The sequence below is a fragment of the Pelodiscus sinensis genome, chromosome 1 (genome assembly GCF_052426305.1).
Source record: "Pelodiscus sinensis isolate ZL-2025 chromosome 1, ASM5242630v1, whole genome shotgun sequence".
NCBI lineage: Eukaryota > Metazoa > Chordata > Testudines > Trionychidae > Pelodiscus > Pelodiscus sinensis.
The window spans coordinates 153,539,593-153,555,137 of NC_143052.1; the positions used below are offsets into that span (position 1 = coordinate 153,539,593).

Sequence of the window (15,545 nt, forward strand, 5' to 3'; positions counted from 1 at the left end):
AAGGAATAAAGATTCCCTGTCCCCTTTAGCGCTCTATGTGAGGCCTGCCTAGAATTGGGGTACTCACAGGAATCAAGGGATTGGCACCAAGTTGCTTCCTCTTGGGAACTATTCTGGAAAGGGGGGAAGGAGCAGGCAGAACCAATACCCTGCTTCCCATATACTACTAGCTGAGTACAGGAGAAACTACTGAACCCCACAAAGAGGTATCTGGAGCAATGCTCCCCATCTCCAGCCAGGCACAGTTTATCCCATAATCCCGTGGTCACCAACCAGTAGATCGCGATCTACCGGTAGATCTCGGAGGCTCTAAGAGTAGCTCTTGAGCCCTCTCTGAACTGCGCACCTGCGCAGTACATTTACATTAGATTTCCTCATTTGAGGAGCAGCTACTCACCGAGCAACAGCACAGGTGAGTAGCTGCGAGGAATGGTGGGAATTTTTTTTTTAAAGTAGCAGTATAAGGACTGGGGATAGCAAGAGATGGAGAGAAGAAGAATAGAGAGGGCGGGGCTTCAAGGAAGAGGTGGGGCGGTAGATCTTGGCTTGGTCTGTCATTTAAAAAGTGATTTTGGGTGTAAAAAGGTTGGAGACCACTGCCATAATCAGTAGAGAAATCTGAATCCTAAATTTGTGCCTTACACAGTTCGTGCGTGTGTTATGCCTGAGGTTTGCTATAGGCCCAAAGCTGCTAATCAGGAGTCTGCCTCTATTTATTTTCTAGGTTCATTTTAAAAATATGGCATCTAGGCCATATTCCCTCCATTCCCATGGGCTTTTCTATGAGAAATCCTCTGAGGGAAGCAGTTATGAAGATGAGTCTCCAGACTGGTTCAAAAAGGATGATGCAGTTCAGCCAAATGACACCTATACCTATGTATGGTTTGCAACCAAGCGATCTGGACCCATACAACCTGGACCAGCCTGTAGGTCCTGGACCTATTATTCTGATGTAAACCCGGTAAGGAAATCTAAGCAAAAGGGTACTAGAATCTGTTAAATAATAGGTACTATGTCTTGTTGAAATACTGGCTTCACACTATTCTTTTATTGCTTCCTGTTCTTTTTTAATCTGATTCATCACTCTCTTGTTCCTCATGTAATCATTTATGTCAGTGTAATGTGAATAGATTGGCATGAGGAGGTGGAGAATTCTGATTTAGTAGCATTTCCGAATCACTTTGCATGAAATTTAGTAAATGCACAAGCCAATGGGGCAATCAGGCGCTCTATTCCAAGTGTAGCTCTTGATCCAAAGTCATTCTGCTGAGTTTCAATAGACTTTTTGTTCAGTCCCAAAGTTAGATTCTCTCAGCCCTCATGTGTGCAATGTGATGTGCAAATACATCTTGGGTCTGGGTTCGTTGGTAAAATGGGACCTTTGCCCAGCCTTTATTAATTAATAAAGCCTTACTTCTGTACCTGGTAAGTTGCTTGCAATAATCATTAAAAATAGAAGAATAAAAGATTTGTAAGATGATTGTATGATAGGGTCTATCCAGCATGACTTCTGTAAAAGAAAGTTGTATCACTGATCTGTTAGCATCTTTTGACTATGTCAGTAAAATAGTGGATAAAGCAAAATCAAATGGCATGTTTTATTTAGACTTCCAAAAGGTTCTTGACACAGTCTCGCACAAGAGGCTATCGAAGAAAGAAACTAATCATACAATGCAAGGCCCAGTATTGTCAATTACTGGTTACAAGAGTTAATAAACACTAGAATTAAATGGTCAATTTTCATGATGGCAAAAGGCTAACAGCAAGGGGTACTTGGTCAAGTGGTGTTCAATACATTTTTAATGACGTGGAAAGGGGATGAATAGTGAGGTAGCAATATCCACTGGTGATCTTTATTTTAGGATAGTTAAAACCAGAGAAGACTGTGAGGAATTTCAGAGGGACTTAACCAAGCTAGTTAAATGGGCAACATGATGATGGTAGATTAAATCAGTGTTGAGAAATACAAAATAATGCCTATTGGACAGAAAATGCTTACACTTTATATGGTTCTAAATTAACCATATCAATTCAGGAAAAGTATCTGCGCATCACTGGAGATAGGTCAATAAAAACCTCTGCTCAATGTGCAGCTGTGATCGAAAAAAAGCACACAACATGTTATGCATATGGAATAGGATGGGGAACAACACAAAGTGATTATAACACTGTTATGTAAATCAGTGGTACAGTCTCCTCTGGAATACTGTATATGCAGAACTAACCACTCATCTCAAAAAAGATATTGCAGAACTAGAAGGGGATCAGAGACTGACAGCATAAAGTTTTCCCCACATTTTAAAAATGTGGGGGGAAAAAATCTGGCATTGGCCACTGTTGGAGACAGAACTGCATGGGCTTTGGGTCTGATCCAATCTGGCAATTCCTATGTGCTACTGTTAACATTTGTAAGGGAAAATCATGAAATGAAAGCCCCTGTGAACATGCAAATTGTTAATTATATGTTTTGGAAAACACTAATTCTTACTTGTAATTTGTATTTATTGCCTTCCAGGAGAAAGATATTCACTCAGGCTTGATTGGACCAATCTTGATCTGTCAAAAGGGAACCCTCAGTGCAATTAACAGGCCAGTAGATACCCGAGAGTTTGTCCTGCTTTTTATGGTCTTTGATGAAGAGAAAAGCTGGTATTTTGATAAGTCTTCCAAAAGGACTGGCACCGAGAAGACCTCAGAAGTGCATAAATTCCCTGGTACTGATGTTTCCTTTTGTTAGTTATTGTTATCCATGTTGGGAGAGAGGTGTTCAAAAGACCTCACCCTGGCTTCTGTTGGTGCACTTGCAATTTTGTGTGCACCAATCATCTGCCTGCACTTTCTTTTTACTGTTGATTATGCATATAAAAATAGAGTTTGCATATACAGACGAGAGCTGTTGGAAAATTTTGACAAAAGCAGAAATAATGTTTTTGTTAAAAATGTCCAGAGAAAATGAAATTTTCAAGTTTTTAGATGGGAAGTTTTCAGTTGTAGGGTAAAAACTCCCTGGTTCTTCAGTTTTTCAACAACAAAAAAAGTTGAAGTTTTCTGTTTTCTGTGAGAATATTTCATTTTAAAAAGTAAATTTTCCATCAAAAAGCAGTTTCAAAGGAAAATTTTTAGCCAGGCCTAGCATAGTCCTCATCAGCTCTCCTTTGGTAATAGAGCTGCTAGGAAAATTCCAATGAAGCAGTTTCCTGTTAGAAAACACCGTTCCTATTACAATAAATGTTCAAAAATTGCATCAGTTTTAATTAAATTTTCCCTTAAAATACAGTTTTGTGTGTTCCGACATACTCTGAAATTCCCCATGAAACTGCTCAGTCAGCTCTAATTGACACAGATCGGAACTTCTGCATACGGGGTGGATTTTCAGACATTTTAGCACCCACAGCTGAAACTGGCTTTTCAAAGGACTTTAGTTCCCATTTAGATACCAAAAGAAGTGGCCAATTATTCCAAAATGCTCAGGACCCAGCGGCTCCCATTCCCAACAATGAGAGCATTTGGGTGAGCTCTTTTGGAAGCTTGGCCCATAAGTGCTATAATTCATATGAACAAGTGATCATATCCAAAAAAATCTCATCAGCAAAAATGGAAACCAGGTTTTAAAAGTTTGGTCCTCAAGGTTAGGTATAGGTCAGATCTGTCTTATTATATAACACCTGTATTGTACAGCAAGCTGTGCTTAAATCCTGTGGCCTGGTCTCTGAATTTTCTAGTATTCTGGTGCTGCAGGTTATGAATTCTGTGGCACTTCCATGTAAATGTGAAAAACGGAGTTTTTCTGAATTTAATATGATGGATATTACCATCAATACAATAACCTTTGTTAGTTTATTTTAATATTAAATCCCCTAAGTGAGGAGAGGCAGTTTGGGATTGAGATGAGTACATTTGCTGGATATTTCCACTAAAATGATCAGTAATGAAATAATTAACAAAGGTGACATTTTAAATCATCACCTTTACATTTCAGAATCAATATACTATTGATGTGAAGTAGATAGTTCACACGTCTCAGAGCTATTGCTTTAGGCTGTCTGCAATCTCATGCAGACATTTGGGTATTGCTTAACCCTTGATTTATATCTCCCCCCCCCCCCCCTCTCTCTCTCTCTCTCTCTCTCTCTCTCTCTCTATCTATCTATCTATCTATCTATCTATCTATACACACACACACACACACGCGCGCGCGCGCACACACACACACACACACACAATTTTTCCTGCGGGATGACAGTGATGTCATCATGTCACTCTATCTTGCCCCGCCCCCTCCCTCCACAGACTCAGAAGGGGAAGTGGTGGCCATGGCTTGGTGTCATCTTGCCCCCCCACCCCGGGCTCTCCTTGGAGGGCACCCTGGGTTCCCCGCTAACCCCTGCCTCCCCTGCAGGAGGACTAGGTGGCAACAGCGGCAGCCGCCTCTAGCCCCACTTCTACTTCCGGGTCCGGAGCCCCAACACTAACTGCCACCTGCCTCGGGCAAGCCCCTCGGGCCACCACTTACCTGAAGCTTCAGCCTCACAGCTCCCCCACCTCTGCAAGATTAGAGCACCAGCACGGGCTGTCTGAGGGTGGGGGAGTGGAAGGAGGCTCCATGCTGGATCTGGCTTGTGGGGAAGCGTGCACACTGTTGCGGGGAGGGGAGCAGTGTGTGCACGTGCTTCCCCACAAGCCGAATCCAGTGCAGAGCTTTGGGGCTTTCTCTTTCCCCCGCCCAGGAAGCTGGTGCTCTAATCCTGCAGGTGGGGAGGGACCATGAGGCTGGAGTGCCAGGCAGGTGATGGCCCGAGTTCATGGCTCCAAGGCTGGCAGCAGCTTCCCCATTGGAGCAGCAGGGAAAGCCTCTGGTGCCTGGGAGCAACATGCTGTACAAAAAGAACTAAGTTCCCCCCAGACCCTGGCACACCCAACGCCTCACACATTCCCTCCCCTGCTGCACCCCTAGCCCACTCCTGCCCCTTCCCTCCTGCACTGACACCCTGCCCCCAGCCCACTCCTGCACCCTCCCCTTAGGCCAGACACCCTGTCCAAACGGGGCCCAGCCCCCATCTGGCCACAGGAAAGGCTGGAGGCAGCCCTCTTCCTGCTGTGGCATTTGTAGGAAGGGAGGCCATGATCTGGCTGTGGTGGACAGATGAGGAGTTGGCAAGCATAGTAAGCAGGAGGTGCAGCCTCCTAGTGTGTTCTACATTTTCTAATACCCTACTTAGGGTTTTTCCTTGAAATTTTCAAAGCCACATTATCAACTTGCTAATGACTCTTTAAGAGGAATCAACTTAATTTAGGCCCTCTCATATAGGCTTTATGGGGGGCTAGTGTAACTCACAAACCTAATATTGAATCAAGCTGACTTCGTGTTGGACTCAATCAACCAGATATGGCTAAATAGTGCTGGAATTCAACTGCTGAATGGGCTTTTGTTAATTCTATTTCTACCAGAAAAGTAGAGAGTATTTTCACTTATTTAAATGACCATCAACCACACTTGTAATGGCGCTTAATTCATTAACTGAGAAGGTCATTATTATATGTTGACACTAGGGATTGGCATGGACAAGAATTTAGATCCAACTGTATCCTCTGGTCCAACTCACATTGACATCTTTTAGTGTCTTTCAACTGGAGTATGTTTGTAATTGCCTTTGTCTTTTTTCTTTTCAGCCATTAATGGGATCATATACCACTTGCAAGGACTGAGAATGTATAAAGATGAATTTGTTCGATGGTATTTGTTGAATATGGGCGGATCAAAAGATATTCATGTGGTTCATTTTCATGGTCAGACCTTCACAGAACTTGGAGTCCCTGGGCATCGGCTGAGTGTCTACCCTCTCCTTCCAGGTACATAGCAGATCAGTGTCTTGTCAATTATACTCCATGGCTATGTCTACACTGGCATGAATTTCCGAAAATGCTTTTAACGGAAAACTTCCCGTTAAAAGCATTTTCGGAAAAGCACGTCTTGATTGGCAGGATGCTTTTCCACAAAAGCACTTTTTGCGGAAAAGCGTCCATGGCCAATCTAGACGCGGTTTTCCGCAAAAAAGCCCCGATCGCCATTTTCGTGATCGGGGCTTTTTTGCGGAAAACAATACTATGCTGTCTATGCTGGCTCTTTCGTGCAAAAGTCTTTCGGAAAAAGACTTTTTCCCGAACGGGAACAGCATAGTATTTCCGGAAAAGCACTGATGATTTTACAGGAGATCGTCAGTGCTCTTCCGGAAATTCAAGTGGCCAGTGTAGACAGCTGGCAAGTTTTTCCGCAAAATCAGATGATTTTACGGAAAAACTTGCTAGTCTAGACACAGCCCATATATATGAGATTAAATGCTACACTTGGTGATGCTGGAGTGACTCTACTAAAGTTCAGTGACATTAGATCAACATCAGCAGAAATTGATTTGGGCCCATAAAGACAGTGATGATCAGGTCTTGTGTTCAAGGTGCTAGCTTTTCATTTCCTAAGAGGTCAGAAAGGACTTCTGTAACCCCAGCACCATCTACCTCATTGAGTGGGCGGGGGGGGGGGGGGAGAAGTTGGCGGAGGAGAGGAGAGGAGAGGAGAGGAGGCCGCCCTCCTCTGAAATGTAACCTTAACAAATTGAAGAATTGGTCTGAATTTAATAGGGTGAAATCCAATCAAGTACAAAGTCCTTCTTTTAGGAAGGAAAAATCAAAAGCACAACTATGAAATAGATAATAACTGGCTAGGCCATAGTACTGCTGGAAAGGATCTGGGGGTTATATTGGATCACAAATTGAATAAGAGTCATCAATATGATGTCATTGTGAAAAAGTCTTAATCTCATTCTGGGTGTATTAACAGTAGAGTTGTATCTGAGACCTGAGAAGTCATGATCCTGCTCTACCCAGCACTGGTCAGGCCTCAGCTGGCGTCCTGTGTGCAACTCTGGGCACACACACTATAGAAAAAATATCGACAAACAGGAGATGGTCTCAAGGAGACCAACAGAAGTGATAAAGATTAACAAAGCTGCTGCATAAGAATGGTTACATTGGGCATGTTTCATTTTGGGATAAAAATAAGTCTTTCAATATGTTAACTGTTATAAAGATGACAGTGGTCAATTGTTCTCCATAGAAGGGATGACAAGAAATAATGGACCTAATTTGCAGCAAGACACATTTAGGTTAGGTATTAGGAAAAACTGTCTAGCTAAGAGTAGTTGAGCTCTGAAATAAGCTTCCAAGAGAGTTTGTGGACTCCCCATCTTCGGAAGTTTTTAAGAATGTCAGACAAGCACCTCTTGGGGGCAATCTAAGTTTACTTGGCCCTACCACAGTTAGGCTATGTCTATACTACATGTTTCTTGTGCAAGAAGCCTTTTGTGCAAGAGGTTTTGTGCAAAAACTTCTTGCACAAGAGCACGTCCACACCTCAAGATGTGCAAGAGAGCATCCACACTGCATGGACGCTCTTGCTGAAGAAAGCTCTGATGGCTATTCACAGAATGGCCATCAGAGCACCTGTGCTTTTTTCCGTAGGGGTTTCTTGCTCAAGAAACCCCTCTGGAGCATCCACACTTGCCTTTTGGTGCAAGAACTCTTGCACAAAAGGGAGTTATGCCTCATAAAAGGAGGTTTACCTACAGTGGAAAAAGCCCTCTGTTCTGCCGTTTTACTCTTGATTTCCTTGTGTAAAAGCGCATTTGAGGTGTGAACGCTCCATGGGTTTTTGCACAAAAACCTTGCAGTGGAGACATAGCCTTAGTGTTTTCCTGCAAGCTGAGCGCTTGGGTGGCCACCTAGGAGGGAGACAAATGCTGCCTAGCTGATTAGCAGAGTACCTACAGCTGGCATCATGTGTTTCTACTGGTGGTTCACATCCACAAGTGCATTGGTGCACATAACAAAATGTATTCCACCTATGGATTGAAAAAATTAGAGGGAACATTGACCACAGTGTAGGAGGCTGGGCTTGCTATCTTCTTGAGTTCCATTCCAGCCCTATATTTCTATGAATCTATGAAAAAGATGCGACAGTGCAGCCTTGATCTAGTAGCTCCTTTGTCCACAAGCAGTTCCACTGAAATCAGGGTTACTTGTGGAGGGAGATGCTATTTGGTGTAAGGCTGTCTAAATCTGGCCAGTTAGGATTATTATGTATTCTGTATGGTATCACAAAGAAAGAGTGCTGTGTAGCAGACAGGTAAAAATGACCACCTTAGTGAGGCTCAGAACTGCTGGGTCTAAAGAGAAATGAGATCAGCTATAAATAGTCATAAAAACACACAGTCTACTCACTTGCACACCCACACAAGCCTTTCTCATTTAAAGTGTGTTGCTGTTGTGTGCAGCATTGCCATCCTTAAGCATTCAGAAATTAGGAAAGGAGCCACACCTACCACCCAAAATCATTAGGTTGTCTTGAAAAAATTGTAGTATTTTAAAACATAATAAAGATTGGGTTCTTTGCCTTCGGGCAAATATTTTGAACCTTTAGTGTTCACATTTTCAAGCTTTTTTGTAAGAGCAGGAAATGTTCCTTTTGTTTTCAATGAAACCTGAGATTCTCGTCACTTCAGGAGTGGGGGCTTTAAGAAAAAAAACACCACCTATTGCGAGACTCGTGATAAAACACAAGACTTGGCAGCACTGTAGCACTGAAAGCCACCAACAAAACAAAAAAGCCTGTGGAAAAGCCTTGTTCAGGCTGAGATTTGCAGTGTGTAAGTCAGGACATCGGGGCAGATTCTGAGCTGTGCCTTCTGATTTTGACCATGAGCATGCCCACTATGCTGGGGCTTTTAAGGATGGTGGGAGCAGCATGAGGCTGGACTCTCAGAGAATTCCCCTAGTGCATAGTCTGTTGCAGCTTCTTTCCAGTGTTTACACACTGTCTAAGACATGGCTGGAACAGGGCCCAGCATCAGCCCTTCAGTTACTGTTGCCACAGCATGAATCCGTATAAAAGGTTAGGTCAGTCACTGCATGATCACACAGCACATACTGTGTATGTCCTATTGTACAATACGTGCATGTGTTCAAGGTTATGTGAAAGAGCAAATTTTAAAGCAGAGAAGCTCAGATTCAGATCTGAACTTTTGACTCCAGCATGTTTCTTATTAGAGCCTGTTTATTAAAAAGGAGAAAGATGTTAATGGTATTAACTATTCTTTCCAATGGGTGCAAAATATCTGACTCTCACCTTGTCAAGCCACCAGAGACTGGTCTGTTCAACCTCACTGTTCTGTGCCAGCCAATCTCCTGCAAATGTTTCAAAAGATTACCTGTGGTTATTTTTCTTTCTCTTTTAAAGGCTCATTTCGAACTATTGAAATGATACCATCAAGAGCTGGTGTATGGTTTTTAGACACCGAAGTGGGGGAATACCAACAAGCTGGAATGCAGGCATTCTTTATCGTTGTAGAAAAAGGTACTGAATCTAAACATCATCATTCTAACCTACAGGATTCTAGTTATAACATTCTCTCCTCCTTTCAGGGAGAATTTAAAGTAATTGGGCATGGGACAATAATGACAGAATAGAATCTGAACCAAGGAAATGGCTATTTTATAAAGGGGGAGCTCATGGAATGCTTATCATATATTGAGTGTAAAAGAAGAGCTGCACAGAATTCAGAGAGCTACCTGTACATTAGTAGTTTCCTTAAAAATGACCTATGATTCCTTAACTGATGGTATTGGCTGCGGAAATGAATTTGGTCCTGTGGGCATACAGCTCTTTCTCCCCTCTTGGCCCCTGGGATGAAGTCCCAAACATGTTCTTTTGGGAGCTGGGGCAAAGGGTGACCTCACCAGAAGGGCCCAGACAGCCCTCAAACATGACTCTAAATGCCCCTTTTTTTCCTGATAAGGTATGAAATGCAGCTCATCAGTAATCAAACATTTTTATGCTCTCTCTAGAGTGCAAGTTACCAATGGGCCTAATGAATGGATTAATACTTGATTCACAGATCAACGCGTCTCATCACATAAGTGAGTTTAAACACGTGGTTGAAGAACACTTCATTATTTGAGAAGGTCAGACGTGGTCTTTAGTAATATGACTTCCGAGCAGTGTTGGACGTCTTCAATTCCTCACGCTTATTCCCATCGTAAAGAGGAGCTTTTGATGGGGAGCTTAGTAACATTCCAGATACCTATGAATGGATAATTTTTTTCCAAATACAGGCAGTCCCCGACTTACGCGGATCCGACTTACGTCGGATCCGCACTTACGAACGGGGCTTTCTCGCCCCGGAAGTCGGGGCGAGAAAGCCCCGTTCGTAAGCTGCTCCGGTGCCCCTGGTCTGCTGGAGACCGTCTCCAGCAGACCAGGGGCACCGGGCGGGTTCCCGCGCTTCTGAGGCTTTGCCAGAGCAAAGCCTCAGAGGCGCGGGGAACCGCCGCTGCTGCCGCTTCAATCTGGGTGCCTGTGGTCTGCTGGGGACCATCCCCAGCAGACCACAGGCACCCAGATTGAAGCGGCAGCAGCGGCGGTCCCCGCGCCTCTGAGGCTTTGCTCTGGCAAAGCCTCAGAGGCGCGGGACACCCCCACGGCTGCGGCTTCAGTCCATGAGCCTGTGGTCTGCTGGGGACCGTCCCCAGCAGACCACAGGCTCCCGGACTGAAGCCGCAGCCGCGGCGGGGTCCCTCGCCTCTGAGGCTTTGCCAGAGCAAAGCCTCAGAGGCTCTGCTCCCCGTGTCCCTGGTCTGCTGGGGAGGGGGGGGGGGCAGCTAGTGTGCTCCCCCCCCCCCCAGCAGACCAGGCTTTTGTTTTGGACTCCGGGGCAGAGCAGCTGGGGCGCTGCCGATTGGTCCTGCAGCGCCCGCTCTGGGCACTACTGGACCAACCCGGCAGCACCCCAGCTGCTCTGCCCCAGGCGTCCCCAAGTCAGCTTCTGCTGAAACTGACCAGCGCTGACTACAGGAAGCCCCAGGCAGAGTTGCTCTGCCCCGGGCTTCCTGGAATCAGCTGCTGATCAGTTTCAGCAGCAGCTGACTTGGGGACGCCTGGGGTTCTTAAGTTGATTCTGTATGTAAGTCAGAACTGGCGGTCAGTTTCAGCAGTGTCTGAATCTGGACGCCAGTTCCGACTTACATACAGATTCAACTTAAGAACAAACCTACAGTCCCTATCTTGTACGTAACCCGGGGACTGCCTGTAGTGTTTCCTCCCTGAAGTGATACACAAATGGCTTAGTTTGGAGACTTCAAACTTCCTGTGGGTTTAGCCCTCAATAAAATGCCTCTCGAGGCATTTGCTTTAAATGTAGTCAAGTCACACACATTTGAAAATTATATGTCAGACAAGGGTAACAATTGATTTTTAACACAGTACCCTTCACAAGGGGTTACTTTCTACAGTGGATGTAAAACATGCTTTAACTCTGCCTCCACTGCTTGTAACCAATGTAGCCTAGCTATGGCAGATGCGTATTGTAATGTGACTCTAAGTCCTAATGCTGTCAGAGCCATAGGAGTTAAGAAAGAGGATGCTCTGGGAAGTGGGGTTGCTGAGTGGTTAGAATACAGGACTGGGACCCAGGAGATCTGGGTTTTATTCCTGGCTCTTCCACTGGTGTACTGGGTGACAGTGGGGAAAATACTTCACAGCTCTGTGCCTGTTTCCCCATCTGTAAAATAAGGAGACTGATACTGACTCCCTTTTGTAAAGTGCTTTGAGATCTGCTGCTGAAAAGTGCTCGCTAAGCACTAGGTGTTGTGTTGTTTTCAAAGCCACTTCTCTGACTATAACCACATTTTCAAAGATGCAATCAATTTTTAATTGCTGGTAACATCAAATGTCTCTGAAACTTTTGTCTGCACTACAGCTTTTCAGGTGTTTGTACTGGAGTCTCTCTCCAAGACACAGCAATAAAAGAGCTGACGTATGCATGCTGAGAAGTGTTCTAGTTGTCCTTGATTTGTACCATACCTCTTTGTTCTTTTTTCTCACGTAGGCTATTGGGAACCTAAATTAGCCAGATTAAACAACGCTGGAACATATAATGCTTGGAGCACTGACTTGGAGCCAAGTGAATTTCCATGGATCCAGGTATGGTGGTTGGTGCAATACTGCTAGGTCCACACAGGAGAGCTGAGGCCTGCAGCTACATTACTGCACACATGCTGGGATCATCTTGGGTCTCAGGCATTAAACAGGGTAAAGCAATACCTAGACCTTCCCAAAGAGACTGCCAAGGAAAGCTCAGGTGTTGCAGGAAGTGGCACTGGTGAGTCAGTAGGTCTCATGCTCCACTTCAAATGGGCACTGAGCGAGTGCCCTAGTGTTATCTGGATTGCAGCCTGTTGTAGGGTGGAATTAGGAGGCAGTTTGCCCTGTTGCTGCCCAGAGTATAACCATATTGATAAGCAGCCTTTTGCTGTCCCCTTCCTCTTCATATGTATAGGCATTCACCCCTTGCTGTGTGACCAGCTAACTCTCCAGTCTAGTCATGGATTGGACATTTGCTTTCTACTTCTCTACTCAAACTGTTACATGGGGGCAAGGGGGGTTTAATTCATTAAGTTTTGTACTTTTAAACACTTCCTGTTCAGCTTCTCGTGGCTTTACAGGTACCCCAGAACAAGTGGCCATGTTCTCAGAGGAGCTCAGCGAGCTGTTAGGCCTCTGAAGATGTTCAAGAGTGGAGACTCTTGGGTGCGGAGTACTTCTGAGTATCCGTCCGCTTCATTTTGGTGCCTTAACAGGTAGCTGAGCTGCTTTGAAAATCAGCCCCCACTGACTATTCCCTTAGAACTGGCTGCAGCACTATAAGATTTTGCAAGACTTGCCTGTTGTGTCTCTGCTCTCTAGATTGACCGACAGTACATCCTGCATGTCACTGCAGCTCGTGCTCTTAATTAGGACACAGTAATCTCTAGGCAGCTGCGTTACTGGTGAGGTAGATGGGAGACTGCCAGACTCCTTGTTCAGCAGTCAGTGCTGTGCTAAGCCAATCTCCTTTAAAAATTGCCTCTTCGCTCATCCTACTGGATCAAAGAGAATCATTCTATAAGCAACTGCAGGTTAATATTGATGTTCAATTAAAACTGCTGCTCAGGAGGAACCCGGCCAGTTCAGGGGCTAGATAACAGGACGTGCAGCCTTTCTCTGAATCCAGCCTGGTTTTGCTGGAGCCAGAAAATCACAGCAGTATGATCCTCTGTCAGAGACCAGTGTAATGAGCTGCTATTCTCACACCACATCACAAACCTACCCCCTTTGCTGCTGCAACTGGTATGAACTAACCCTTGCGGGAGTGGAGGGGGACAGGTGGCAGGTCTCAGAAGAATGGCCAAGGACTGGATGAGCCAGGGAGACGGAACACCCCTCTGACCAGTGGGGATGGGACCTGCAGCTCAGGGAGGGGGCCTGGTGGTGGCAGCGGTGGGGAAAGCTTGCAGTGTCACTGCCCATTCTGTGTGGATAAATAGAATGCTTCACTTTCTCCTGAGCTATCAGCCAAGGATGCCATTTTGGGAGAGCTAGAGGGGCAGAGTACTGGGCATAATGGGATGCTGCTTGCTTTTCTTCCTGTTCCCTTGATTATCAGGGAGCCAAGGGGAAAGTACACAGATTTCGTGAATTACTCCTCTGCCCCCAACTTCACCAGTCAGGAATGAGAGGCATGCACATAAGCCATGTTCTCTCCCCTCACTCCCTAATAATCAGGGGAATGGGAAGAAAAGCAAGCAGCATCTCAGTACACACAGCTGCTGCCCCCTGGCCTGCCAAAATGGCACCCTTGTTATCAGCCCAACACTTTTCTCTCCTCTGTCTTCCTCCAAACACATTTGAGGGTGATTATAGTCAACATAATTGTTCATTAAAAATACACACAAGCAGTCTAGCAGTTGGGAAGGCATTAATGGCTCTCTTGACGGTTCTCATGTGACTTGCTCTCTAGAAACCAGGGTCTGTAGTTACAGGTGCCTTCCAAAACCCCCTGCAATCCATGAACAGAATTGTTTTTCTTTTGGAAGGGCAGAAACCTTGGAGAGAGAAATAATCCTTTTGTGCTTGATGAAGAAGGGCTGAAAATTCCCTTAAAATAATTGTAGGGATTTTTCCTTCTCATTTGCGGCATAAAGAGCATCATTCTCTTCCTGCACGGCTTTGCTGGTAAACAACATAACTGACCTTTTCACTGTCTGCATGAAAAGGCCTCTGGCGGTGGGGGGACTGAGGCACTCACTCCCATGGATCAGGAGACCTTGGCTCTATTCCCTGCACTGCATGATCTTGTGCAAAATCTTTCAAATGTTGCCTCTGGTTTGGGTTTTTTTTAGGGTGCTTCTGTGCCCAGATTCAGCACTCATGGCCCCTAGTGGCGTCATTTGGCCTTGAGGGTGCTCAACATCTCCAGAAAACAAGCCCTGTGTATCTCTGGCTGGTTGCTCAAAACCAGAGGCTGCTTTCGAAACATAGGCCTTCTCCATTCTGTGCCGCGCTCCCCTCATCTGTACCGTGGAGATCAGATAGTGACCCTCTGCTGCTTCTCCCAGGGAGCTATGTGGATGGATTTGTTAGTGATCGTCCAGGTAGAGTTGCCAGGTGTCCGGTTTTGAACCGGACAGTCCAGTATTTGAGCTTTCTGTTCGGGAAACAAATTGAGAAAATATAAATGTCGGGTATTTTCTAAATAAGATGTAATGTCGATTGTGATGTCATGTCAAGTGTGTCCAGTATTTTTGTTGAAACCATCTGGCAACCTATGTCCAGTGCCCAGACTGTGGTGACGGGCACCACAAAAATTGCCTGTATGTAAATCCACGCGTACATACAGTAGGTTAGGACACAACTCGTCTGGACTCTTGCATCAGTGCTCAGGCACCTCATTACCCATCTCAAGCATGAAAGTGTCATTCTGAGTGCCTAAAAGCAGGCCTGGCACCACACCTGTGGTGCCAGAGGATGAAAATGGGCTCACGGTGCAGCTTTTCTTAGTTTGTGTATCTTGCTATTGTATACAGGTGGACCTGCAAAGGCAAGTTCTGATCACGGGGATAAAGACGCAAGGAGCCAAGCAGTTCCCGAAGTCCTTGTATGTGAAAGAGTTCTTTCTGACTTACAGCAAGGACAAACGGAAGTGGATCACCTTCAAAGGAAACAGCACTAGGGAACAGAAGGTCTGCCTGCTCATTAATCCCCACAGCCTTCCCTGGCTTTATGTAGTTGTTAAGAGGGTGGAATGGCCCAGCAGAAAGTAACACACAGGCAGCTTCCAGGGGCTTTTCTCAAGGAATAAAGGGTGGGTTTTTAAAGGTATTCATTTGCATGAAGATGCAGATTGGAAAATCTGAGAAATTCCAAGGATTAAAGTGTCTCACGGTGATTTTGAAACTCCGCTAGATGCCTCTCTGCATCGTGAGGCACCTAAATCACTTCACACATCTGGCCAGATGTGGTAGCAAAGAAGAATGCAGGATGGTAATAAGACATGAGGAATCTGCCCAGCTGGGCTACAACCTAGCTCTGTACCCTTGGTTGTGTCGCCCCGCTTTCCCACAGGCCTCTGTCACATGGCTCTTACCATGAGCACAAGTGCAAGGGGAGTGAGAAACAG

At 45.2% G+C, this 15,545-nt stretch overlaps 1 protein-coding gene across 1 annotated transcript in view; it reads left to right on the forward strand.

Moving 5' to 3' along the window:
* Positions 1-15,545, forward strand: part of F5 (coagulation factor V) — a 57,236-nt gene that overhangs the window by 36,047 nt on the left and 5,644 nt on the right. Inside the window, exons 15-21 of the mRNA XM_006112215.4 lie at positions 725-961; positions 2,516-2,714; positions 5,671-5,850; positions 9,290-9,406; positions 9,898-9,969; positions 11,937-12,031; positions 14,953-15,108. Coding sequence (XP_006112277.3) covers positions 725-961; positions 2,516-2,714; positions 5,671-5,850; positions 9,290-9,406; positions 9,898-9,969; positions 11,937-12,031; positions 14,953-15,108 — 1,056 coding nt within the window. The remainder of the gene's footprint in view (positions 1-724; positions 962-2,515; positions 2,715-5,670; positions 5,851-9,289; positions 9,407-9,897; positions 9,970-11,936; positions 12,032-14,952; positions 15,109-15,545) is intronic.